The sequence below is a fragment of the Ostrea edulis genome, chromosome 7 (assembly GCF_947568905.1).
Source record: "Ostrea edulis chromosome 7, xbOstEdul1.1, whole genome shotgun sequence".
Lineage (NCBI taxonomy): Eukaryota > Metazoa > Mollusca > Bivalvia > Ostreida > Ostreidae > Ostrea > Ostrea edulis.
In genome coordinates, this window is record NC_079170.1 from 73,710,495 (window position 1) to 73,738,257 (window position 27,763).

General features: G+C 36.5%; 4 protein-coding genes across 4 annotated transcripts; all 4 read left to right on the forward strand.

Annotated features, from left to right (window-relative positions):
- The first annotated feature begins 2,632 nt into the window (after positions 1-2,632).
- LOC125653632 (cysteine and tyrosine-rich protein 1-like) lies at positions 2,633-6,742 on the forward strand. The gene is made up of 4 exons (XM_048883204.2): positions 2,633-2,961; positions 3,404-3,497; positions 4,800-4,975; positions 5,260-6,742. Exons 1-4 carry the CDS (start codon positions 2,916-2,918, stop codon positions 5,475-5,477), a joined length of 534 nt encoding a protein of 177 aa, XP_048739161.2. The 5' UTR covers positions 2,633-2,915; the 3' UTR covers positions 5,478-6,742.
- An 8,694-nt stretch (positions 6,743-15,436) lies between these two features.
- On the forward strand, positions 15,437-17,262 carry LOC130048488 (melanocyte-stimulating hormone receptor-like). Its single transcript, XM_056145332.1, has 2 exons — positions 15,437-15,955; positions 16,066-17,262. Exons 1-2 carry the CDS (start codon positions 15,847-15,849, stop codon positions 17,010-17,012), a joined length of 1,056 nt encoding a protein of 351 aa, XP_056001307.1. The 5' UTR covers positions 15,437-15,846; the 3' UTR covers positions 17,013-17,262.
- A 5,705-nt stretch (positions 17,263-22,967) lies between these two features.
- LOC130048763 (uncharacterized) lies at positions 22,968-26,065 on the forward strand. Its single transcript, XM_056145813.1, has 2 exons — positions 22,968-23,835; positions 23,946-26,065. The coding sequence occupies exons 1-2, from the start codon at positions 22,968-22,970 to the stop codon at positions 26,063-26,065; spliced, it is 2,988 nt and encodes a 995-aa protein (XP_056001788.1).
- A 206-nt stretch (positions 26,066-26,271) lies between these two features.
- Positions 26,272-27,336, forward strand: LOC130048764 (uncharacterized). Its single transcript, XM_056145814.1, has one exon. The coding sequence runs from the start codon at positions 26,272-26,274 to the stop codon at positions 27,334-27,336; it is 1,065 nt and encodes a 354-aa protein (XP_056001789.1).
- The last annotated feature ends 427 nt before the right edge of the window (positions 27,337-27,763 follow it).

The following is a 27,763-nucleotide window of genomic DNA, read 5'->3' on the forward strand; positions in this document are numbered from 1 at the left end:
GCACACTGCCAATATTGATGAATTCTCGTCTATTTTCGAGTAGTTTGAGTGAAAAGGGATATAATTTAACAACTAAATACTTTAGCTATATAATAAAAGGGTTATTGAACTTATATTGGTGAATATTGGCACAAGTTGACTGTCAAAATGCACGAGCTTGCGATATAATTAAAACAAGAGGCCCATGGGCCACATCGCTCACCTGATTCACCTTGGTCCATATCAGAAGACTTTCTATATATATTTTCATGTAAAACCGTAGTCCTTATTATGGCCCCAACCTACCCCTGGAAGCCATAATTTTTGCAAACTTGAATCTACACTATGTCAGAAAGCTTTCATGTAAATGTAAACTTCTTTGGCCCAATGGTTCATGAGAAGAAGATATTTGAAGATTTTTCCAATATATTTGTATGTAAAACTTTGATCCCCCCTTGTGGCCCCATCCTACCCCCAGGGGCCATGATTTGAACAAACTTGAATCTGCACTATATCAGAAAGCTTTCATGTAAATATCAGCTTTTCTGGCTCAGTGGTTCTTGAGAAGAAGATTTAAAAAAAAAAAAATCCTATATATTTGTATGTAAAACTTTGATCCCCTATTGTGGCCCCATCCTATAACAGGGGGCCATGATTTGAACAAACTTAACTCTGCTCTATGTTAGGAAGCTGTTCATGTGAATATCAGCTTTTCTAGCTCAGTGGTTCTTGAGAAGAAGATTCTTAAAGAATGTCCCTATATATTTGTATGTAAAACTTTGATCCCCCCTTGTAGCCCCATCCAACCCCCAGGGGCCATGATTTGAACAAACTTGAATCTGCATTATGTCAGAAAGCTTTCATGTAAATATCAGCTTTTCTGGCCCAGTGGTTCTTGAGAAGAAGATTTTTAAAGATTTTTCCTATATATTTGTATGTAAAACTTTGATCCCCTATTGTGGCCCCATCCGACCCCCGGGGGCCAGGATTTTAAGAATTTAGAATTTGTACTATATCAGGAAGCTTTCATATAAATCTCAGCTTTTCTGGCACAGTGGTTCTTGAGAAGAAGATTTTTAAAGATTTTTCCTATATATTTGTATGTAAAACTTTGATCCCCTATTGTGGCCCCATCCGACCCCTGGGGGCCATGATTTTAACAATTTAGAATCTGCTCTACGTAATAAAACTTATCTATAAATTTCATCTTTTCTAGCCCAGTGGTTCTTGAGAAGAAGATTTTTTAATGACCCTACCCTATTTTTACCTTTTCTTGATTATCTCCCCTTGGAAGGTGGTCTGACCCTTTATTTTAACAATTTAAAATTCCCTTTACCTAAGGATGCTTTGTGCCAACTTTGGTTGAAATTGACCCAGTGGTTTTTGAGAAGAAGTTAAACATGTTAAAAGTTTACAGACGGACGGACGCCGGAATACGGGTGATCAGAAAAGCTCACTTGAGTTTTAGCTCAGGTGAGCTAAAAAAAACCCAAAAACCCCCAAAAACAAACATTTTTAAAGATGTCAGACTTTATAAAGAACCCAGTATTATATGTTAACATCAGAAAATCACACATTTTCGTATACAGAATAATTAAAATCTTGTTGAAATGACATATTTTAAATGTCAACAGTTTAAAAAATTGTTAATTCATAAATATGTATAAATTAATTGCGGATTAGGGAAATCATGTATAATAGACATACAGTAGAAAAAATACTCTTATTATTACCAGCATAGGAGTTATTGCCCCTGACAACATTTTTTTAATTACAAAGAATTGATTATCTATGGAAAATATAAACTTTTTTAAAATCAATAGTTTACCAGATTTTTCATTTTATGTAGTGAATAAAAATCCTCTGAAAGATATATTTCTATCATGCGGAAAGTTTAATTTGATAGGGATTTTTGCAAAAACCTATGACATCACACGAGGATCGATTAACTTTAACAGCACCATGTACCAATGTCATAGGCGCCATAATACCTAAACCAGACACGGACCCCCAGGTTCCTGACTCCTTCAGACCAATATCACTTTTATGATACTTGTGCAAAACTTTTGAAAGAATGCTGAGCACCATGTGAAAATGGTGTCTGGAGAAACTAGGCACTCTGGATCATGTGTCAAGAGAGGTTCGTCCCGAACGCAGCACAATAGCCAATCTTGTTAAGCAAAAAGTCAGAGTCACTACACGAATGAAAAAGAGGCAGTACACGGTGCAGTCTTCATCAATAGATCCAAAGCCTTTGATCTTGTCCGGCATCATGGGTTAATATGCAAACTTCTCACCAGTGTCACACCACATGCAATGCACTCTGTTTCATCAGGGTTTTCAAATGCTCAAATATGAAGTGTCCGTGCAAAAAGGCAAAAGTTCCACGTATAGCTACCTTTTCGCAGTGCGAAAACACTGTCATTCATCCAGGATGAAGATCCACGCATGTGCGGGAAATTAGATTAGAGCTAGCGTACCATCGCCGAAACCCAAGGGTTATTACTCTCTTACACTGTTCGTGGCTTCCGACGATTGGGGTTTGCATGTACATGCATACGTTATTGACATTTTCAATTTAAAAAAGGGCATCTGTACAATAGACATTGAAGTTGAAACAGGAACCAAAAAAAAAAAAAAAAAAAAAAAAAAAAAAAAAAAAATAGATAAAACCAAAGCCAAAAAAACCCCAAAAAAACAAAAACAAAACCCAAAAATAATAATAGTAACGACCGCAAAATTTTGAAGATAAAGAACGCTATTGATTTTTATATATGTCTATGAGTTTCAAAATGGCAATGGCAAAACCAGTTTGATCGTGTGTTTAAAGTACCTGTGATCGACCATTTGCAGTATTTGTATATGTCCCGGTGCTTGGAAGAGTATTGGATCGTTAGCGACGACATTGTGTTTCTGTGAAACCACAAGCAGCAAAAATGTTACGAGAATTAGAAATTACGTCTACAGTTTTCTTGAACTTTGGTAAGTAAATTATTTTTTTCTGTGATAGTTCTTGAATATAATTCGCTTATTAATTGTACGTAGTTGTAGAATTGAATAATACAATGATAAAATTCTACATGGTATCGAAAACTCTGATCGATTTTCCAAATATCGCCAAGGTGTGAATATCAACTGTGTTCATTTGAAATTCCCATTATTTATCGTAACGGGAGACATTGTAATTCGGTAATGGAAATTAACATGATCTTGAGCAGCCCAATCACAGTTTGAGAGTGAATATCGCACCTGCATCCATATTTCTATGCTTTACACCTCTATCTAGACGAAAATACAGTATAACAAAAACACACGTATATAGTCATCTCGGAAAGCATCATACATGTACATGTATAGACAATACATTAATTATTGGTGTGCAGACACATAGTCAGTGTTAACAAAATCATCTTTATGTTCACAGGTGTATACTTCGCATTGGCGGGTTGTTATTATAAATCGTACTATAACAGGTACTATTGTAGTTACAGTTACTATGACTACAACTACTATTACATGTAAGTATGTTTTGTTACATATAGTATTAATATATATGTGGTATTTTTATGATACTACTACATCTCCATCTCCCCTCCCCCTCTCTCTCATTTTTTTTCTCTCTCTCTCCCTCTCTTTCTCTCTCTAATTCTCTCTCTCATTCTCCCTCTCTCTCTCCCCTCTCTCACTCTCACTCTCTCTATCTCTCTCTCATTCTCTCCCCACAAACTCTTTGACTTTGACCTTTTGACCCTAAAATCAATGGAGGTTGTCCTCTCTTGATAACAAAGCTACATGTGCAGCACCATATCAGTCGAACACGACATGTGACCTCCAGAGGGTCTACAAGTCCAACAGTGACCTTGACCTTTGACCTTATAATGATCAAGGCATTTCGATTCAGTATTAAATCAATCGGACATAGCCTGTGTCTACAAGTTCAGAGTTACACGCATACTGACACTCCTTTACACATGAGCGGTCCTGTTACCATATCGAATCACGAGGGGATAACAAATATCTAAGTGACAAGTACTCTATAGTACTGAGTGTTTACAATATCTATGTGACAAGTACTCTATAGTACTGAGTGTTTACAATATCTATGTGACAAGTACTCTATAGTACTGAGTGTTTACAATATCTATGTGACAAGTACTCTATAGTACTGAGTGTTTACAATATCTATGTGACAAGTACTCTATAGTACTGAGTGTTTACAATATCTATGTGACAAGTACTCTATAGTACTGAGTGTTTACAATATCTATGTGACAAGTACTCTATAGTACTGAACGTTTACAATTTATCAGCATTACTTGCAATTTTTTCAAATTGTAGTCCGCTAGTAACCATATATATATATATATATATATATATATATATATATATATATATATGCTCACAGCGGGTTTGACCGGTCGACAGGGGATGCTTACTCCTCCTAGGCACCTGATCCCACCTCTGGCGTATCCATGGGTCATTGTTTGCCCAACTATCTATATTTGTATTGCTTATAGGAGTTATGAGATTGATCACTGTTCTTTATTCTCACCTTTCATGTAGATATTCCAGACTCTATATTATTTATTGACGGAAATTAAGGGGTGTTTTTTTTTTTGGGGGGGGGGGGTACTACATTGTAATATTTTGTTTACAAGTGCAAGATTTCAATTTACGCCTTACATTGCGCAATATTGAACCGACTACCGACTCTTTATTTTCACCTAACACTGAATTGCAAGCAATTGTTTTATCATATTTATTTGCTAATTCATATTCTATCACATGGATTTATCTAATTTTGAAAATTCTCGATCTAGTGGTGACGGGGCAATAGCTGGAATTATCATCGGGGTGTTAGCGGCTATTGGATTGCTGATATTCGTCTTTGTCTGTGTTTGTATCAAGAACTGCAAGGGAGTTCACTTCCGAACGAGGTCACGATTCGGATGGCCAGTCGGGAATTTAAATAGCTCAGTGACGTACCAAAATACAGGTGATTGATTTTGTTTTCAACTGTTAGTTTTATATTCGGTTCTTAAATCATTATGCAATTAATATATTGAGCGATTAATAATGGCAGTATTTCACTATCAATATACATGTATTTAAGTTTTTGTTTCCTCTGAATAAAGCAGAATTTTATTGACCATGAAAAAAAACCCCACATGATGTACATGTAACGAGAGCTGAACGTTGTAAAAAACAAGCAAACTAAAATTATGGTTCTGTTTGGTTTGGAGAGATGTCATATAAGATGTCTTTTCTTTTAATTTGCAGTTCGACAAACAAGATTGTTTCATCAACAGCCATATCCAACTACTACACTGAATTATACAACGGCTCCCGTCCAAACATATCTATACGGAAACACACATGTTCAGTACGGGATACCGCCACCCGTCAATGCACCGGTACCGTACAGCGCCACCTATACAGCTCCTCCGCCGACCTATTCTTCCGTGTTCACTACGCATGCTCCAGTGGGTAAAATGTAAATCAGTTCACTCCTTCGTCTGGGGAACCTGGTAGTTCAAAGACACAAGATGGATACTTGATAAAGTGATTACTAAGGCTGGTAAAAATGACGATTGGCAAATTCAATCATGGTCCTCAAATGAATTCCATTTATGAAAGATCTCGTAGTTTCCGCACGTTGAGCACCCCCTTGCAAACAGTGTACTCGTATTCTTAATTAATACATTTAACTTCTAATCGTTCCTTTCCGGAAAAACAATTAAATTGGATTTGGATTGAGGACTCTTACCGAATCAAAATATAGATTTCAAATGGGCTTCATCTGTGAATAAATCATGTGAGGGTCACTCGGTAGTTTTGCTGAAATTAAATCCCCAAATGATTTTTGATGGACTGTGTTATAATGAACCTGTTTATATTGTATAGACGTGGTAGGTCTATTACTTCGTATGATTTTATCATTTGTGATATTGGCCATTATCCTTCCCTACTCTGAAATCGATATCGACTACAGTTTATATGAAACGTATTTACTGTGATTGTTCCACGACAACGAGTAGACTTCTTTTCAAATTTTCAGACTAGCGTACGCTACTTAATCTATACTGCATGTAGAGACGAATATTCATTGCTGCCTGTGTAGCTCCCTACAGAATACAATCTACATTATAAGACTATGTGAAATACTGTGACTTACTGTCACACTGAAGTGTCCTGGAAGTTTGTTGATATTGATTGTGTTTTCCTGCATCTGGAATGAGTTTTGTGTTTGCAGTATGCAGATGCTGGCAATAGTAGACGTAATCAAATGAACCATATAAAGAGGTCAAAACTGTTACGTACAATTAGTATTTGTCCCGTACAATCAGTAGTCGCCACGTACAATTAGTAACAGTAGCGAACAATCATGTAATGGCAACCCTTATATTTTGAAATTTAAGCATACATTTGAGCTTTTCATATTTTTATTGCAGATGATTTTTTTGCATGCTTCAAACAAATTTTAACGCGAAAAACACATAATTGTGATGACCTAATCTGTAATATGACCTCTGTGTGTGTTAATTTAATTTTGTCCGTCATCATTTCATGTGGAGGCATGAAATAAACATACTACACAGCTGATATGTTTGCAAACAAACGAATATTCTTAATAAGTTATAGATATATCCTATTTTGTTTCTGTGTGATTTCCATGCCACATTCTCTTATTTGAACTTTTCACACTTCATTGTATATTATGGTTCGAACGTATTTTGTCTTAGATAAAGTATTTGCATTATTAGTTATGCTGTGAATTCTTCGCAGGGTATTTAAACTTACATTCCCTGTCAACGTTTATATTGTCAGGAGCCGTTAAGGTGAGGGAGAATAGTAGTTTGATTTGGAGTGCGAGTCCATATACCCTGCCAAAAATCCATATAACGAATATGTCCTACAACATAACGATCCATGTAGAAATGAATAATGTTTATTTTACGATGCTTTTAAGTATATAGATCTATTGAAGCTATTTTGAATCCCATCTATTCTTGGCAGGGTGTAAGGCCTCATACTCCCGGCTTGTCGTCCAATCAAATGCCAAGATTTCTCTCTGTAGTAGCTTACACGGTTTTTTATTATATCGTTTATTCTTTTATTAAGTTGATATGCATGTAACAAGTGATTAAACATACCCTTTGTCATATCAACCTGACAATAGGGTGTTGGGGTAACACAGGATGAAAACATTTATATGTAAGAAAAAGACATATTTGATCAAATGTCGTACTTAAATCTTTTGGCTTTTTAATTTGCAACCTTTTCCATTCTTTTTAAAATGCATCATGAATTTTGTTTCTATTTATTCATGTGAAACCGTGTCAAAATGGGATCCCCATCAGGAGTGCGAACCCATTTTCTGATTTTGGAATCTGGATCTTCATAAACCTAACCAGTAACTGCGAATGAAAAAAAAATATACATGCATATCTATTAACATTTTTGTGACATGTTCGAATTTTAGAAATATAATCTTTATAAGTCACCGTTAGAACTGCTACAGTAGTAAAAATTCATTTCCCTCAATGTGTGATGATCAGAGAAAATTCAGATTAATATGTTAGAACTCTTTTATGCAATTAAAATCAAGAACAGTTATCAACCAATCAAAATCAGTCTAGGTAGTATATAAAGAGCGTAGTCACTGCAGCTCCTCACTTCCTTGATAGAAGACAAGCTGAAAACACCTTAAGTAAGACAGGGATTAGACGTGGCTGAACAAGCTTTTCCTTCCCTATCTCCCTAATAATAAGGATATTCTTTATAATGTAAAAATTAATATACGGTATCAATTTGGATGCACCAGATGCGCATTTCGACAAATAATGTCTCTTCAGTGATGCTCAACTGAAATTTTTGAAATCCGAAAGAACGACATACTTGTTTTAGGGGGAAACAGAGTGCCAAAAAGTGGAGCGAAATTCGTTGAAGGATAAGAGCTATGTATGAGGGAAATAATCCTTAATTTTGAAATGAATTTCTATATTTTTTCACAGCAATTAAATATACATCCGTATTTTCAAGCTAGTAACGAAGTACTTAGCTGCTGAGCTGTAGAGACCCTCGGCGACTAACAGTCCACCAGCAGAGGCCTCGACCCAGGGGTCATAATGTAAAACTTAATATACGGTACCTATTTTGATGTACCAGATGTGCATTTCGACAGTAAAAGATACATACTTAGTTAAGGTAACTCCATCCTCATGTGACTTATCAATATTAATGGTTAAAAGTGGAAAAACTTTATCCATTCCCACTCAATATAGTTTAATTTAATCAATAACCAAAGAAAATGTATATGTTGCCAACTTTTTAAAGATGTCAAACATACAAAAACAGAAGTATACATCAACATCAGAAAATCACACATTTTCGTTAAACAGAATAATAAAAATAGATAAGAACTTGTTTAAAATAACAAAATTTAGATATCAACAGTTTTAAAAAAAACCTGCTAATTCATAAATATGTATAGATTAACTGTGGATATTAGGGAAACCAATGTATAATAGACATCCAGTAGAGGAAATTCCAGCATAGGAGTTATTGCCCTTGACACATTTTTTTTAGTCATAAATAATTAATTATCTTTGGAAAATATAAACTTTTGTGATGTTAATAGTTTACGAGATTTTTTATCATATCCAGTGAATAAAAATCCTTAAAAAGATATATTTCTATCATGCGCAAAGTTTAGATTATCAAGATTTTTGCAAAAACCTATGATATCACATGAGGATCGATCAACCTTAAGTGAGACAGTATCTGAATCAACAAGTGTTTCCATCCCATTTAGAGTTTTTTATTAGCTACGAATCATTGTTCCGTCTCAAAGTTGTAATTGATTGTTTCATTATTTTTGTCTCTTTAACGGTTCTCATAAGTTATCTGGGCTTATCCCACGAATCAGAACAAATATTTTTTTTGAGCATTTCGCTCAGTTTGAATTGTGGAAAATAGTTTTACTTTAGTGTATTATTATTTATTGTATTTGAATAATTTTGGTAAATCCGCTCGGTTAGACGTCACAAATGTACTAGAAACTGAAAAGTACATTACGGGGAAATGACTTGATTTTTCCAGGGACAACGCTGCATGAGAGGAAACAAAATCGATGAGTATACAAAATTTAAAACTCTTATTCAGATATACATGGCCTTTACATTCCCATACTTAATAGAAATACGGAATTGGTACGGCTCTGAGACTGAACCCGAGCGACTATACAAAACCTTCTGGGATTTCCCCCACTCCAAGACCTCATGTATGTACACCTGAATCTGCGGGATGTTTCTCAAAAGAAATAAATGGATCAAGAAACGGAATCATCATATCAACAATTGGCGGGTTTTTGTCTCAAATCAATATAGTGAAATAGGAAGAATGCTAAAGGTTTGTGTTAAATCCTATGGGAAATGAATGGCTACCATTTGCCCAACCATGCGATACATATATCTATTCTGCAGGGAACACCAACGTGCAGTTTGTTGTAAAGGGTTAATTGGTAATCTTATTAATCTAACTATATTGTTATCAACTTCAATATATATTTATAATCATGTATTACTATTTTTTGCGTGTTTTTATTTTCAGATAACTGAAATATGTCTTTGTGCATAACTGGCACAATGAAATGCGACTCGTAATTAAGGTAAATTGATATATTACTCTGTCAATATCATAAATATTAAACATGCTATAGGGAACCCAATAGTTGCATTGCATGTATGACATACAAATAGTAAATTTGAATATCGAATGATGGACAGGTCACGCTCGTTTAATGGTCACAGTAGGGACGGTTTTCATGGACAGGTGGCGGTGGTTTAGCGGTGTTGGTGTTCGTGGACAGATCGCAGGAGTTTGCGGTGACGGTGTTCGTTGACTGTTTGCAGTGGTTTAGCGGTGTCGGTGTTCATGGGCAGGTCAATCTAGTTTAGTGATGACTGTGTTCATGGGTATTTCTCGGTAGTTTAGTGGTGGCGGTGTTCACGGGCAGGTCACGGTAGTTTAGTGGTGACGATGTTCGTGGACAGGTGGCGGTAGTTTAGTGGTGACAGTGTTCGTTGCCAAGGCACGGTATTTTAGCAGTGACGGTATTTGCTGGCTGTTTGCGGTAGTTTAGTGGTGACGGTGTTTGTTTACAGGTCTCGGTAGTTTTAGTGATGACGATGTTTATGTACAATTCGCGGTAGTTTAGTGGTGACGATGATTGTGGACAGGTCGCGGTAGTTTTAGTGATGACGATGTTTGTGGACAATTCGCGGTAGTTTAGTGGTGACGGTGTTCGCTGGCAGTTTGCGGTAGTTTAGCGGTGTCCGTGTTCATGGGCAGGTCACGGTAGTTTAGTGATGAATGTGTTCATGGGCAGGTCACGGTAGTTTAATGGTGACGGTGTTCACGGGCAGGTCGCAGAAGTTTAGTGGGGACAGTATTCACGGGCAGGTCGCGGTACTTTAGCGGTGATGGTGTTCGTGGATAGGTGGCGGTAATTTTGTGGTGACGGTGTTCGCTGGCAGTTTGCGGTATTTTAGCGGTGTCCGTGTTCATGGGCAGGTCACGGTAGTATAGTGATGAATGTGTTCATGGGCAGGTCACGGTAGTTTAATGATGACGGTGTTCACGGGCAGGTCGCAGAAGTTTAGTGGGGACAGTATTCACGGGCAGGTCGCGGTACTTTCGCGGTGATGGTGTTCGTGAATAGGTGGCGGTAGTTTAGTTGTGACGGTGTTCATGGGCAGGTCGCGGTAGTTTAATGGTGACGGTGTTCGTGGATAGGTCACTGTGGTTGAGTGGTGACGGATTTTGTGGACAGTTCACAGTTCTTTGGTGGTGATGGTGTTCGTGGACAGGCCATGGTTGTTTCGCGGTGATGGTATTCGTTGGCAGGTCGCGGAAGTTTAGTGGTGACGGTGTTGGTGGACAGGTTGCAGTAGTTTAGTGGTGACGGACGGTGTTCGTGGACAGATCGCGGTAGGTTAGTGGTGACGGTGTTGGTGGACAGGTTGCGGTAATTTAGTGGTGACAGTGTGCGTGGACAGATAGCGGTAGGTTAGTGGTGACGGTTTTCCTGTGCAGGTCGCTGTGGTTTAGTAGTGACGGTGTCGGTAGACAGATCGCGGTACTTTGGTGCTTACGGTGTTCGTGGATAGGCCAGGTTGTTTCGCAGTGATGCTGTTTGTTGGCAGTTCGCGGTAGTTTAGTGGTGACGGTGTTCATGGACAGATCGCAGTGAAATAATGGTGACGGTGTTGGTGGACAGGTTGCGGTAGTTTAATGATATTCGTGGACATGTTGCGGTAGTTTGGTGGTGTTGTTGTTCGTGGGCATGTACCGAACTGGCAATGGATGTACCCACAGGTAAAACGTATAGCGTTTGTTTACAAATAAAAACAGACAAAACGCTAACAGATCATTCGTTTAGAATCAAGTCAGGTAAATAGCAAACTGTCAAATGCAATCTGCCCTAATTAACAAAATGAGAATATGCTTGCATGTATCAGTTACTTTATTTTGATTGGCTATGCTGTCATCTTTCCCAATCGACAATCCTCGGATAATTCCTTTACGAGTCATTTAATGATTTCCAAGTGGTTTTGTTTTTCATCTCCAAAATTATGAGTGAAATATTCTCGAGAGGGGCGTTAAACAATATACAACCATATAACCAAGTACAAAATATGGAAGTCTCCCGATTGGTTGATAAATATGGACATATTCATTCATAAAGTCGAGAACTTTCTTAATCATATGGCCACGGCTATGACGTAGTGTGAACGGAGATATTTATTTCAGTACTGTGTATTTGTTGAAAGAATTTGGTCACGTCTTTCTTTCTGGATGTTACAAAAGACAGGGAAATAGTGCAATTTGATATACAAACAATGATGTTTTGCCTATTGATTGAACATGAATAGATTATTAATGTGATTACTTTGTTGGTCAATAGATGCACAAATATTTTCAACCTCTAGGAAAGGTTTACCATTCACGTTTAATGATATTTTAGGATCTTTACATTTACACTATTTACATGAAATTTCTAATCGACACAAATGTCTTTATCAAAAGGTGATCAAAATAAAAATGTCGTTTTGAATGACTTAATAATTTGTATCAATTAATTGCTATTATTTCAAAATGCTACTCATGTTCTTATTTTCCCAACAGTGTGAATACAAGGATGAAGGTTGGCTTGTATGGTTATTTATGTTTTAAAAGCCTATAAAAAGATTTTAAAAAGCAAACAAAAAAGAAAAGATCTTAAACGATTTGCAAACAACTGTGCTCTTTCTTTTTTATAACGTAAGTGTCATGACACTTCGGTTGTCTCGTAGATCACTGCATTGACAAACGTGTAGGTGACCTAAACTAACAAAGGGGTCCCTAATTTGCTATTTATGGACACGTATTCGGTCGGATACATTATTTCCGGTTTGTGCTATGCAGTTTTCGCCACATCCTCCGCAGGTCGTGCAGCAAAGTATGTTTTTTGGCTGTACAGTTCCTATTTGATCGAACTACAAAGGTCATTCCGTTTTTAAATGTAATACAATTTCCGGTTTTAAAAAACACCTGGTTCGATCAAGTACATATCTTACAGGCTGTCAAGATCCATTTCTTAATTTTCTAGAACTCATTAGATATGCATACGATACTCGTATCTAACCTTACTTCATCAAAGGAATCCTCAATTGCCAAACAATGAAAAGTTCGTCAACCCCTCGATTTGAATAACCCAAACAACAGCTTATATGATTTCATGTTGTAAAGTAAGGCAATTTTGAACTATTTTTGACTTGTCGGGGGCTGCCACTTCGAAGCCCTCGCTTAGTATACTCAAATGCCGTTGGACTGTTATCTTTATCACACAATTTTCATTGCTCAGCATCCGAGGTGAAAATGCAAATGACGGCTTGTTTACATTTCGTTTAGCAACGGTAAGGGAACTAACTGTAGCAATGCCAGTCAAAAATGTTAACATGAAAATTTAAAATGCTTTTAACTGTGGGTATTTTTTGGATCCTTTCTAAATATCAATACAGAAAACATTGACTCGATACAACAATATTTAATGAAATGACAGCCAATTTAGTATAACACCCGTGTGGAATATGAAACACTTTGATTTACAAAAAACCAGCTAAAAGCGTCTCAAGACTGATTCATTTAATGAAAAGTCAAATTTCTATATTTTATGACATCTAGGTAACATATATGCATCTATACTAGTAAAATAACCAAAAAATAAAACTAAGTCACCACTTATGGGACAGTCAGCAACTTCATAAAGACATCAAATTATGGTAATTTATCATGCTTCACCGCCGATATTGTTATTTCTTAAACAATCTCGTTTGATGGTTTGTCATAAATCTCACTTGGCAAATGCTCTGGTATAAGTCTACACAGTAAATGTGCATTTCTTGGAAGATACATTTTACATAATAATACATGTAATGATTTTGTTTCAGTTCTGACATAATAGATCTAGACTATAGAGTCATTCGATGTCGGCAATACTTAAGAGCAAATCAAAATATCAATTTCAATAAACCGTAGACATGTTTTGTTATTTAAAGACAATATAGAATAATTTAATTTTTATTGTATCCTTGTCTCTGATTGGTCAAATTCCAATTCAGGAACGCAAGTTATTTTTGTATAACCTGGTTTGGTATGGGGATACACCCCCTTGACAACCAGATGTCGGAACTTTTTTTTTCTCTCTCTAAATTTATATCACAGCACTGTTTTCAGCCTTCTACGGAATAGAAAGTCAACGTGCACATTAAGATACTGCGGTTTGATACACATGTCGTTTTCTCGTTGTCAATATTAGCATCTACGCTTACTTGTACCCAAATCACTTTTGTAAAACATCTTTCTCTGTATGTATGGTCGAATAATACTATTAATAGATTAAAACAAAGATATTATATTCGAATTAATGATTTGCCAAGTAAGCATTACCCTGTTCATTTTGAAATACATTTCTCACTGGTAAAAGGGGGGGGGGGGGGGGGCTGCGTTGTTTTGTTCCTTGATCCGTCTTTCAACAAAGCAAACAAAAATTCATACGTCACATTTTATCACATGACGTCAGACACATTGACATGTGGATCGCTATTTGTTACTTGCTTACATATTTTCTTGTGTCGGATTTACTATTAGCGACAACATTGCATACAAGGGTAAGTTTTCGTTGAGTAGAAGTTTTCACAGAGTTGAAAGCCGTAAATTATTGCATTTTCTAATATATGAAGATGTATTTTGGGTATGCCTAAACAATGTAATTTCCCGTATTTTCTCAATCTGTCGGAGATGAGCGACTTCAAAGTCGATCTCTATCTCTAAAGGGCAGCGAAATACGCATTACATGGATAGTCTACACATATTTTCTATCATTACAAACTTCACTTTCGATACAATATTTTGATAAATGGCTAGGCTCCGTAGAACTAAGATTAAAGATGGCGACCTTTGGCTTCGCAGCTAGACGCTTCGTGTCGCTCTTGCTCAGTAAATCATTGCGCGGCTTGGTTGACTTGTATTTTTCCGAGTTTATGTACATTTTAATAAACGAAGGTTAGCATTTTTGTCTCTTGCATTAAATTATAAGGAATGACTTTAATTCTGGGGCAAGTTATACGAGTATAACCTGGTTTGGGTCAGTTTACGCTTTTTCATGATCCGCTTCGCGGATTATAAAGCGTAAACTGACCCAAACCAGGTTATACTCGTATAACTTGCCCCAGAATTAAAGTCGTTCCTTAAATAAAGAAAATATATATCGCAACACACTGTACACGTTTTTTCTGTCCTTTAAGACTATTATTGACATTGAGACTGTTGAGAATTAATCCCGAATTTTCTCTGAACAAGACTTCCGGTGTAGGGATGCAGATGTTTTAGATCATATTACGAGGAAATACTTCGTTGGTTGTTATTGATATATGTATTTTGGACACTTAACTTTTCCTATATCACTTCAATATTCGTGTAGTCGATCGTTAAAGCCGAAAATGTGGTGTGTCTAAAATTCGATTGCGCTTACTTATAACGACTTTTGACTTTTTTCCGGGAAATTTTGATATACACTTCGTTCAAGGTCGTGACTTTAAAAATATCCACCAATCAAATACATTAATAGTATAGGAAACATGTCAAGATGCGGAATTGAGCATGGTGTGCAGTTGGGTCAATAGTTCCATATTGAATAGGAATATGCGCACGTAGCGCCACCTATGCTTTCTGCAATGCTACTAACTGTTCATGCAAAGTCGCATACTTCTATGTACCGGTATACTAGAAACTTCCAAAGTCAACAGAATTATATAAAACAAGAATACCACATTGTCATCGCGTGTGTTTCATTACATACCACACTAGAATGCGATAATTCTGTTCTATTACAACCACCTACCCTGATGTTTTATTTTTGGAATTTTCTCGCTTCTTGCCACATAGGATTTTGATTTCCAATATGACATGATAAAACATTGCAAACAATACATATCTTATTAAAAATTGTCTTTTGAAGCAAACAACACATATTTTGTTCTAGAATATCGTATAAATGCTTCTTGACAATTCCAGACCTATGTTTAAACACACTGCATTATATGGTGAACTTTTTATCTCTTCCGTGAATTTCACAATAAGCTACTGCACTGGAAATTATCAATGGTTCGTATTGTTCAATGACAGCATAATTCAGATACTGTCCGTTATAGCAACGCATAATCTAGTCTTATATCATACTTAAAGAGCTTCTCTATAAAACGATTTAGTATTCAGGCTTACATTCAGTGACTGTGTAAACACATTCACACATATATATGTTATATGCATACATGTACTGCATTGGATCCTTTCTCAAAAATTGGAGTATTGAAAAACAAAATTGAAGGAATACGGACGGCTTCTGTAAAAGACATTCCAATCATCATGGACGGTACGTATAGTGATCCTATCATCATGACTTACAATATATAGGGGGGTTATTTTATTTTATCTGTTTATTATATATATTTATTCATTTATTCAGATTCCTCTATTTTACAGAGCTGACGTTCGGACTTCTAAATACGTCATCTTTATTGAATTATAGCAATGCTATATTTCAACTAGAACTATCATCTTTTCCGGATTCTTCGTGGGGCTTATCACTTACAATTATCTCAACAATCCTCCTTGTTATCGGAGTGATTGCTAATACCATTGTAATCATTCTTGTATTAGCAAGGAATGAACTTCGGACACCGACATTCACGGTGATAGCTTGTCTCTCTGTTGCTGATTTGTTATGTTTGTGCTCACGTTACGTAGTCGGGATTTACGCTACAAAACATTTTATGGGATACCAAGCTGTGCTCATGTACGCAACGATAACGTTTTATTTCTTACACAGTGCGAACTTTCATATCGTGTTGATTGCATATTTACGTTATGTATTCATCACTAAGCCTTTGGAAAGTGTGAAGATCACCACAAAAAGCGTATTAAAAATGTCGGGAGGAGTGTGGTTTGCAGGAATACTAACTGGATCTCTATACTGCCTAAGAATTGTGTTGGAACTGCATGATAATATCACTTTCAAGGATGGTTCTGTTTTGGAAATAATATTCTGTATATATGTCACATTTGTACTGTTTTTACTCATTGTGGTTTTGCATATTATTAAAATTTTCAAACTAAAAAACACGGGACATTTGTCATCAGGACAACATTCATCAATTTCGAGAAAAATGTCCCTGATGATATTTATAATCATTGTGATTTATCTATTGAGTACCACTCCAATTTTAGTAGGTATAATTTTATATTTTATATGTATTTCTATAGATTACAGCATCGCTGTATGTCCGATTTCCTTTTATTATTACGCTGTATCTGTTTCGTCACTGTGTTTGCTTTTAAACAATGCTGTTAATCCATTAATTTACTTCTTTTTTTCTCCCCCAAGTCTTAAAGCCCTTCGCAGAATCAAGCAATTCTGCACAAAATCTTAATCTTCAGGAATCAGGCAATGCTGCACAAAATCGTAATCTTCAGGAATCAAGCAATGCTACACAAAATCTTAATCTTCAGGAATCAAGCAATGCTGCACAAAATCTTAATCTTCAGGAATCAAGTAATGCTGCACAAAGTTTAAAACAACTAATAAATCAATAGAGGCTATGTTCAATAAAATATATGACTGACTTGTATAAAGGTTCTTCATTGGTTCATGTAATGTTTGATACCAAATAAATTGTAGATCTACAATATTTTGTTGTTGTGCATATTTGTGTTCTCTCGCTCAGTGCATTTCTTCCCAGGTAAGTGTTTGTTACGTTTTCAAGTACTAAGTGTGACTAGTATTCCATTGAATGTTACTTTATAACATACAATGTATATGTCAAACGACGAAAGATGAGGGAAATTACCTTTAATTACTGCAATAAATTGATGATGTATTCTTGGATGTAACAATAATTTAGTTAGAATGAATTGTTAATCCCATGCCATTGCAATACGGGGATGACATTTGATGGATATTATAATTTCACCATTGTCTTTTGTCTGTAAAATGACTGAGACTGTGTATCAATAAAACGTTGGTCCGATCACTGTACACCAACCAATCAAGTTCAGTCAACACGTACATGTAGTCATGTTGTCAAACTGGTTCTGTTATCAGAGCGCAGAGTCGATTCCGATTCACTACAGTCTCTAGAAAAATATGACACTTATGGATGCGTACTGTGTCTAGCTTCCCTAACAAAAATATGTAACACGGAAAGCCATTCGCTTAGTTTACGCCTTTGTTGATATATGGTATTTGTATGGTCGTGATGAACTATGAACTATAGTTGCCAATATATAGTGGCAACCTACAACACATTTACAATTAAATGAAATATTTATTGTGATAATTTACATCATAATTGCAAATGTTTAGGATAATAGGTCCGTGTTTGCCATACCATCTATTTTGTATTACTTATAGGAGTTATGAGATTGATCACTGTTCGGTATCTTCACCTTGCATATGGTATTTCTCCCTCTTCATTTCATAAACCATTTCTTTAAAATTTACAATTACATCAATGGTTTTCCATAATCACTTTTGAAATGTTATTATACATTTATCTTTTTAGTATATGTTCAAACATATTTTGTCCAACAAAATGTGTAGATACATGTGACATCATATATAGGTAATTGAGAATGTACAATTATGTACTATTTAACAAGGGGATATCACAAATATCAGGTCTTGGTAGGGTTATCATCCGAGGGCGCCTATGCACCCTCGGGTGATAACGCTAAGACTTGATAATATGTTATGTCTTCCTGCTAAGCAGTCTATAATAGTTTTATTATCCTGAATAATCTGAACGTTAAAAAACAATCACACATGTATTGACTTGTACCATATATATATTTTTTAATTTAAAACGTCAACAAATTCGTAACAACTTTCTCTGTAGAAAATTCCAATAAAATTTCAATAGTTTTCGAGGGGTGAAATCAATGTTACCCTCAACTACATGCACTATTTTGTTTTACACTCAATGTCATACTTTAATTAGATATATATGTTGATGAAAGCAAATACTAAGGTTTAAGAAAGTTAATCGAGAGAAAGCATTCAATTGTGACGTCACAGTAGAATGACGCGAAATCATAACATCAAATGTAAACTTTTCGTAACGTATTTCAAAACAAAAACGTTCACATCAAGTGAAATGCAAAATTGTATGACAATGAGGCTATGTTCTTCTGAATTGTTATTTATGACCGTAATGTTGACGCTGAAGTTAATGATTAACGATCTCGTATATATTTTTGCCCAACTATCTGTTTTGTATTGCTTGTAGGGGTTATGAAATTGATCACTGTTCGTTATCTTCACCTTTCATTTTCAATTAATTTTAATAGAGCTGTCTCGCTTGTGCAATAATAATTTATCTTCTGCAGGGTGACAACTGCATGTGAGGGAGACATCATGAATTGCCTCCCTTCACGTAACCAGCCATCGACCAATAAAATTGACTGTATTATTCTGAAGGATCACTCTACGGAAGGGAAAATGAAAGTAGTTGTCTTCCTTTCAAATGGTTATTGAGCTCCACAGCACATAAAATGGATTACAGGCTTGATTTTCACCAAAAATCTCTCTTACTACAATATGTCTGTCAGCAACAAAAATTATGGCTTCGAGCACGAGAAAAATAGTCACCAACACATTTTACAGACTTTCTCAACCACAATTGTCAATTAAAAATAGAATAAACAACTGTTTTTAAGAAATTAAAAGATTAAAATAATTCAACCAATTGACAAATGACCATACATGATGATGCTATGTAATACGAAATAACCTAGCTCAGTGGACAAGTTGATTTCAGGGTTCAAATCCCATGAATGCCTAAAAAATTCAATATGTAAAAAGATTAAAACCTCACAAATATATTATATTACAGATCATGACTGTTTCTTTGTCAAGTCTCCGACACTAGAAATGAAAGTTATGTACAGATCCTTTGAATATCATCATAAAGTGTAATGAAAGGTATTGTAACGATAAGTGTATCCCACTGCAACGACCGTAAGTGCCATGCTAAGGTCAAAACTTGAGGTAATTCACTCAAAGCTTGTAACATCTATACATAAATGAAAATCAAATTTGAGGTAATTCACTCAAAGCTTGTAACATCTATACATTTATACATAAATGAAAATCAAATTTTAGGTTATTCACTTAAAGTTTGTGACATAAATGAACAATCTCAAATTGGAGATATAACTCCATAAACACACTAAAACAGCAAATTATTAATATCAATAATGAATTACCAGAAACAAATTAATATAGTTTGCTAAATTGAGAACTTTAACAATTTGAAGATTTACACACTTTGATATACCTAGGCACCTGATCCCACCTCTGGTATGTCCAGGGGTCGGTGTTTGCCCAACTATCTATTTTGTATTGCTTATAGGAGTTATGAGATTGATCACCGTTTGCTATCTTCACCTTACATAAGTGACTGCAGAGGGTTTTACAGACATTTTCCTCTCTGAATTGGAGGGAAGTCGCCGTTTTTAATGTAGCGAGTTAAAGCAGGGTACAGATTATATTTTGTCAATATAGGTACTGGTATACTATTCTGGATAAATCCACGGTGTTTGATTCAATGATTCATCATATAGCATAACAAATTCTCGTACAAAGCAAGATTTATTCAAAAACGTCTACGTGAGAAGAAAAATATCTCTCGGTTTGTCCTGTAAAGCGACATTTAGATATAGGTATCGACGACGTTTTATCAATTAACAATGCTAATTTTCATTCATATGTCGATTCGATATATCCCTGTGAACTCGAAATAAAAGACACCACAGAGTCACCCACTTCTGCTTCATACTTAGATATTTTATTGAAAATGGATATTAACAGCAAACTGACAACTCAACTTTATGATAAACGTGGTAATTGCAGCGTGTCCATCGTCAACTTCACATATTTATGTAGCAATATTCCATTATCACCTGCACATGATGGTTATCTCTGTCAACTCATTTGATACACAGGAGCTTGTTCTGCCTATGATCAAATTTTAAATCGAGGCAGGCTACTGACAAATAAGTTGATAATGTTGGGGTTCCAACAGTCACGTTTAAAGTCAGCATTTCGCACATTTGATGGTCGTTATAACGATATAGTTTGCCACATCATATAATAATAATAATAATATACTAGTAGACTATATATTCGAATCAAGTTCATAGACTAATAATAATAATATAGGGCTCGCGGCGGGTATGACCGGTGGACAGGGGATGCGTACTCGTCCTAGGCACCTGATCCCACCTCTAGTATGTCCATGGGTCCGGTTTTTCCAAGCTCTCTGTTTTGAATTCTTTATAGGAGTTATAGATCACTTAAATCACATGTCATGGGAACATAGACGGGTAAGGTACATGCGTTTTGGGAGATAGTTAATGTCAAACTCACAAAGACGTCCAGAAAATTGCAGTGTCTTTGTAGTGTAATTACGCCATGTCAATCCGGAATTTTCATACCTGGTTATGTACGGTTTTGTTTTCTATGTATATATTTTCATTTCCGGTATCATTTCCACGAGATTGTAACATAATTCTATTTTCATAGACAGCGGCAACCATGTAAGTTTTATTCTTGAAAATTGTCAGAATGATATATTGTAATGTTTATTTCACTATGCAAAGGTTGAATTGTGGAAATTATAAGTAAATGTGTAAATGCTGTTCATTTCATTTTTGAGTGAATACTATTTTTAATTTTGCAATGTTATGAATCTTTAGACTGTCTTGAATGAGATAATTTTGAACTTTGGTTTGGGGCATTTTGTTAACTGGACAAAACAGTGAAAGATGGAACCTGACACTCAAAAGATGACAGAAAAAGGACAAGGTTTGTTTCATGAAGAAGTGGAAAGATATTCAGTAAAACTTGCTCGAATACGCAGGCTCATCGATGAAAATATTCTTGTCATTGAACATACGGAAAACGAGGATACCAAGAAACTGACCCAAGATCTCATTAAGAAAAACTTTGCTGAGTATGTGACATTGCATGAAACTTTTTGTGACTATCTCAAGAGGGTACCTACAGAGGACAGTTTAAGGTTGATCGATCCTCTTGTGATGTCATAGGTTTTTGCAAAATCTTTATCTATTTGAATTTTGCACATTATTGAAATATATCTTTCAGAGGAACTTTATTCACTGAAGAAAATAAAAAAATTGGTAAAATTTTGATACTGAAAAAGTTTTAAATTTCCATAGATAATCAATTATCTATAATTTTAAAAATGTTGTCAAGGGCAATAACGCCTATGCTGGAATTTCCTCTACTGCATGTCTATGACACAATGCTTTCCCTAATATCCACAATTAATTTTTATTAGAGGGCGAAGCATGTTTTAAAAGGAAAATATATGAAAATAATGAAAAAGTAAACCATACCTATGGAACTTGAAAAGTTTGGTAGCAATGGCGTCGAATATTAGCACGTGGACATGTATTCCTCCATTTTGAATCTCGTCTACCCTGGTTCAAACGCTATGTTTGTAAATTTGCTAAATAACGACGCTGAATACAACGTCACAATGTACTGTTTACATCAATTACGTTATATTTCCAGCGTTCAATATATAGGCGGATCGAATGTCCAAAAGTAGGATGCTTTGATGAAGCTCTGTTCTCGTGCTAACTTCGGGTTGATTTTTGTCTTGCTTAGGATATAGATACTAATGCCAATACTTTTTGCTTCGCCCTCAAGCACGGTCACGCCGTAAGACATATTATATCTATGAATTATCAGATTTCTTAAACTGTTGACATTTAAAATTTGTCATTTCAACAAGTTTTTATTAATTTTCATCATTCTGTTCAACGAAAATGTGCAATTTTTTTATGTTGATATATACTTCTGTTTTTGTATGTCTGACATCTTTAAAAGGGTGGCAACATACACATTTTCTTTGGTTATTGATTAGATTAAACTATATTGAGTGAAAATTAATACAGTTTTTCCACTTTTAACCATTAATATTGATAAGTCACATGAGGATCGACCCACCTTAAATGAGCTACAGTCTCAGACCTCATTTATGACACTGTGCAGTTAAAAGTGAAGGGAGCTCTACACTTACAGGAAGAATCAGTGAAACAACTTTTTACTCAAGAAATGGAGAAATCAGTGAAAGTAAAGAAAGTTTCTTCAACACGGACAAGATCAGTAAAATCAACTCGTAAATCTCTGAGATCACAAACAAGCAGTGCAGCATCAGACCTATATTTACAGCTGAAAATAAAAGCAGGAACAGCAAGAAAAAAATTGGAATATGTTGATAAAGAAAGTGAACTTATATGTCAAAGAACGAAGGTGGAGGCAGAGGCCCTAGGCCAACTTTGATAGCCAATTGATTCACATGAAAGCAGAAGAGGACAAAGAAGTTGCTGAAATTAACATGAAGATTCTCGAGGAGGAACTTCAAGATCATAGTGTGGCTAGTGAAAGTGAACAAAGTGACTGGACTACATCGCACACAAACCGGTATGTTGTAAATCAGAGTGTACATGTTGAGAACAATGAGAAGGAGGCTGACAGAGTAAGACTGTTAACACCTAAACCAGATTTACCCCCTATGCAAACTCCATTTGTAACAATGAGACCAACATTATCTAACATGGTCACCCCAACACCTGTTACCCCACCAGACAGTAGACTGAATCCCCGTGCTGAACTCTTTGTTCCAGAGGGGCGGGAGGGCTGTGTGTCACGATTGAGTATGAGTGATCAGAACAAGACAGTTGAACACAATCGAGCATTTATGGATATGACAACCTTTTTGACTAAGAAAAGTTTCATCTTAGAACGAGTGAAACCATTTGCTGGTGACCCTGAGATCTACTTAGCATGGAAATCTACTTTCAAGGAAGTGATGAGTGAAATTGATGCATCTCCATCTATTGAACTTGACCTCATGATACACAACCTCAAAGGACAGCCATATGAACAAGTGAAGAGTATTAAGAACTCCAATACTAGTGATTCAATTCGTGCAATTCAAAAAGCATGGGGAAGACTAGATTCATATTATGGCAGTCCAGATCGTATTGCAAAGGCTTTAAAGAGGAAGGTATGGGACATTATTGAGAAATTTGGCTTTAGCAACAAGCTGGAATATTTTTGTCTTTTAGACACCCTGAATGAAATCAATGCTGTTAAAGACAATCCAAAGTACAGCAAGACTTTGAGCTACTTTGACACATCTGATGGAGTAAACCCTGTGTTACGTAAATTTCCAAGAACTTTCAGAACAAATGGTGTGATAAGGCGATCAGCTACAAAAGGAATAATGATGTGGTGTACCCCGTATTCAGTGTATTTTGTACCTTTGTTCAAGATATGACATACATAATCAATGACCCGGGATTTGATTTTGATGATCCACCACAAGAAAAAAAATCGCAGCGACTTGATTCAGCAAGTTATTCGGGATCACGGACAAAATCAAACAAACAGTTTCACAAACAGGCTGTTAATTCCAATAAAACAGCTGTGTCGGAAGATGACGAAAGAGTGCGCTGTGCACTCTACAACTCATCCCACTCTACTAGTGACTGTAATGCCTTCCGCACAAAGAGTATTGGTGAGAAAAGGGACATTTTAAGGAAGCATGGTCAGTGTTTTAAGTGCTGTGATGGAAAACATTTGTCAAAGGACTGTCGTGTGTATGTGAAATGTAACACTTGTGGTAGCAGACATCACTACACTGCTATGCATGATAACACATCAAATCAACCCTCTCAGAATCATGGCGGGGAGAAACTGACAAGTGAAACACCGACACTACAACGACAGATAGCACGGACTGAAACTGCGGCACACGTTAATGCAGCTTGTACAGAAATCTGCGGAAATTTTAGAGGCAAATCGTGTGCTAAGATTGTCCTAGTCAGCATTCACCCCCGACTTAGTGAACACCCACCAGTTAAGGTGTACGCCATACTTGATGAACAGAGCAACAAGTCACTAGCTAAACCTGAACTTTTTGAAATATCATACAAACTATCTACATGTAGTGGATCCTCAGTAGTGAGTGACAGACGTTCTCATGGCTTCGTTATCAACTCATTGAACAATCAGACTACATTCAATTTACCAACTTTGATTGAGTGTGACGCTATTCCTAACAATCGTCATGAAATTCCAACCTGTGATGTGGCCATTCATTATCCTCATCTTACTAATATAGCAGATTTTATTCCACCTATTGACAATGCGGCAAACATATCATTACTCATTGGCAGGGATCTCTTGAGTGCACAGCATGTCCTTGAGCAGATAAGAGGCGACCCATCTCAGCCGTATGCTCAACGTCTATCATTAGGTTGGGTAATTATTGGAGAGACGTGTTTGGATGGAATACACACACCTAAATCTGCTGATGTTATGAAAACTATGTTGTGTTCGACTTCTGAACAACCATCCATTGGCATTTTGATGCCATACGACCATAACATGCATGTTTCAGAATGTGTTGAAAAACAATCAGTATTTAAGAGAACCAGTACAGACAATCAACCGTCATTATCTTGTGAAGATAGAGAATTCTTGGCTCATATGGACAGTGATATGAAAAAAGACTCTTCAGGACATTGGATTGCTCCCTTACCCTTAAAAAGGACACGACTTATTTTACCAAACAATCGACAGCAAGCATTGGATAGAGCCATTAGCCTGGACAGAAGTTTGATTAAGAACTCAACCAAGAAAACTCACTTTCTTGAATTTATGAGGAACTTGTTTGAAGCGGGTCACATTGAGTTAGCACCGCAGCTTCCACCAAACACCGAGTGTTGGTACTTACCTCTGTTTGGTGTTTATCACCCCCAGAAGAAAGACAAAATCCGTGGAGATTTTGACTCCTCTGCAAAGTGTGGTGGACTATCACTTAACGATGTCCTAATGAGCGGACCAGATCTAATGAATAACTTAGTGGGTGTATTACTGAGATTCAGAAGAGAATGTGTAGCAATAGTTGCAGACATAGAACAGATGTTTTATAGTTTCCTGGTGGACATTCAACATAGACGTTACTTGAGATTCATTTGGCATAACGACAATTGTTTTGAACAACCTCTGGTGGACTACCAAATGAGAGTACACGTCTTCGGTAATAGTCCCTCCCCTGCGGTGGCGACTTATGGACTACGTCGTACGGCTGATGTCGCAGAGGCACAGTATGGTTCAGATATGAAAAACCTCGTGCATCGTAATTTCTATGTAGATGATGCTCTTTCTTCTCATTCATCGGCAAAAGAGGCAATAGATCTACTTCAACGTACTAAGAAGGCTTTGATAGACCATGGCTGTTTGCGGGTACACAAGATAGCATCCAACTCTAGTGAAGTTTTATCTGCCTTCGATTCTCAGGACCTGGCTAAAGATTTGAAAGACACAGAACTGTGGGCGGATGATCTACCAACACAGAGGAGTTTAGGAATCTGTTGGAACCTTTAATATGACAATTTCATATTCAAAGTAAACATGGAGGAGAAACTATTTACTAGACGTGGCGTCCTCTCTTCTATCAACAGTTTGTTTGATCCACTTGGATTTGTTGCACCTGTGACAATTGCAGGAAAGAGTATTCTACGTGAAGCTATGACAAGTGGGTTAGACTGGGATGAACCTTTGCCACATGATTTCCTTCAAAAGTGGACAACATGGAAATCATCCTTGAAAGACTTAGAAAGTTTGCAAATCCCTCGTACATATATGATGAGGTGTCTGTCAGTAAGGCAAGTTTCACAGAATTACTGATATTCTCAGATGCTTCAACCATGGCCATTGCAGCTGTTGCGTTTCTCAGACTTGCTTCAGACACAGGGAAGGAGCAACTTGGTTTCGTTATGGGGAAAGCTAAACTGGCACCTAAACATGGACATACTGTTCCAAGATTGGAATTGTGTGCGACCGTATTGGCAACAGAACTGTATGAACTTATCTCCTCAGAGATTGATACTAACTTTGACTCGATTCGATTTTTTACAGACAGTAAGGTAGTCTTGGGCTACATTAGAAATGAAACTAAGCGCTTTTTCACCTACGTGGCCAACCGAGTAGAAAGAATTCGCAAATTTAGTGAACCGAAAGATTGGAATTATATTCCAACGAAAATAAATCCAGCAGATGAAGGGACCCGATCAGTGGCAGTGAAGGAAATGCAAACCAGTCTCTGGTTGAACGGTCCACATGAATTACTAGATAGCAGCAAACATGAACAGTATGACCTTGACATTGATTGTGATCCGGAAGTCAGTTCTTGTAGAACGGATGTACAAAGCATTTGTCAACTAGGATGTCATCGCTTTGAAAAAATTTCAGATTGGCAGCGATTGACTCGAGCTATATGTTTCATTCAGAAGATAATGCAAAAGAGAAAAATGATGAAGAGTGATGACAACAAAAATCAAACCCCACTCACATTGCAGGGAGCTGGACTTTTTATCATTCATTTGATGCAGGAAGAGGCCTTTGTTGAAGAAATTTCAGCTCTCAAGACAGGCAGAACTGTAAACCATAGAAATCCTGTTTTCAAATTAGACCCTTACATGGATGAAGCTGGATTCCTCAGAGTAGGAGGCAGACTACGTCATTCTAATTTGATGCCTCAAGAGAAGAATCCACTGATCATTCCAAAAAAAGAGCCATATTGCCAATTTGCTTGTGGATCACTTTCATCGAGAAGTGAAACATCAAGGACGCTTATTCACAGAAGGAGCAATTAGAAGTGCAGGATACTGGATAGTAGGATGTCGTCGTCGAGTGAACTCTCATATACAGAAGTGTGTAACTTGTAGAAAGTTGCGAGGCAAGCAACAACAACCAAAAATGGCCGACATCTTTGAAGCACACCTTCATCCTGGACCCCCTTTTACACATATTGGAGTGGTTGTATTTGGACCCTGGTCCATTGTAACTCGAAAAACACGAAGCGGTCAGGCTCAAGCTAAGAGATGGGCAGTAATATTTACTTGTTTGGTGATACGAGCAGTCCACATTGAAGTAATAGAGGAATTGAGCACTTCTAGCTTCATCAGTGCATTACGTCGTCTTACAGCCCTTAGAGGTGAAGTACGTACCATTTGCTCAGACCGTGGCACTAACTTTATAGGAGCCACTTCGGAAATGAATATCAACAAGATTGACATCGAC

Coding starts and splice junctions, on each gene's coding strand:
- LOC130048764 (XM_056145814.1), top strand. CDS start 26,272: ATGGAAATCATCCTTGAAAGACTTAGAAAGTTTGCAAATCCCTCGTAC.
- LOC125653632 (XM_048883204.2), top strand. CDS start 2,916: ATGTTACGAGAATTAGAAATTACGTCTACAGTTTTCTTGAACTTTG. Junction 3,498..4,799: donor GACTACAACTACTATTACAT/GTAAGTATGTTT, acceptor TTCTCGATCTAG/TGGTGACGGGGCAATAGCTG. Junction 4,976..5,259: donor AGTGACGTACCAAAATACAG/GTGATTGATTTT, acceptor TTTAATTTGCAG/TTCGACAAACAAGATTGTTT.
- LOC130048763 (XM_056145813.1), top strand. CDS start 22,968: ATGAAAGCAGAAGAGGACAAAGAAGTTGCTGAAATTAACATGAAGATT. Junction 23,836..23,945: donor TGGAGTAAACCCTGTGTTAC/GTAAATTTCCAA, acceptor CCTTTGTTCAAG/ATATGACATACATAATCAAT.
- LOC130048488 (XM_056145332.1), top strand. CDS start 15,847: ATGCATACATGTACTGCATTGGATCCTTTCTCAAAAATTGGAGTATTG. Junction 15,956..16,065: donor CATTCCAATCATCATGGACG/GTACGTATAGTG, acceptor TCTATTTTACAG/AGCTGACGTTCGGACTTCTA.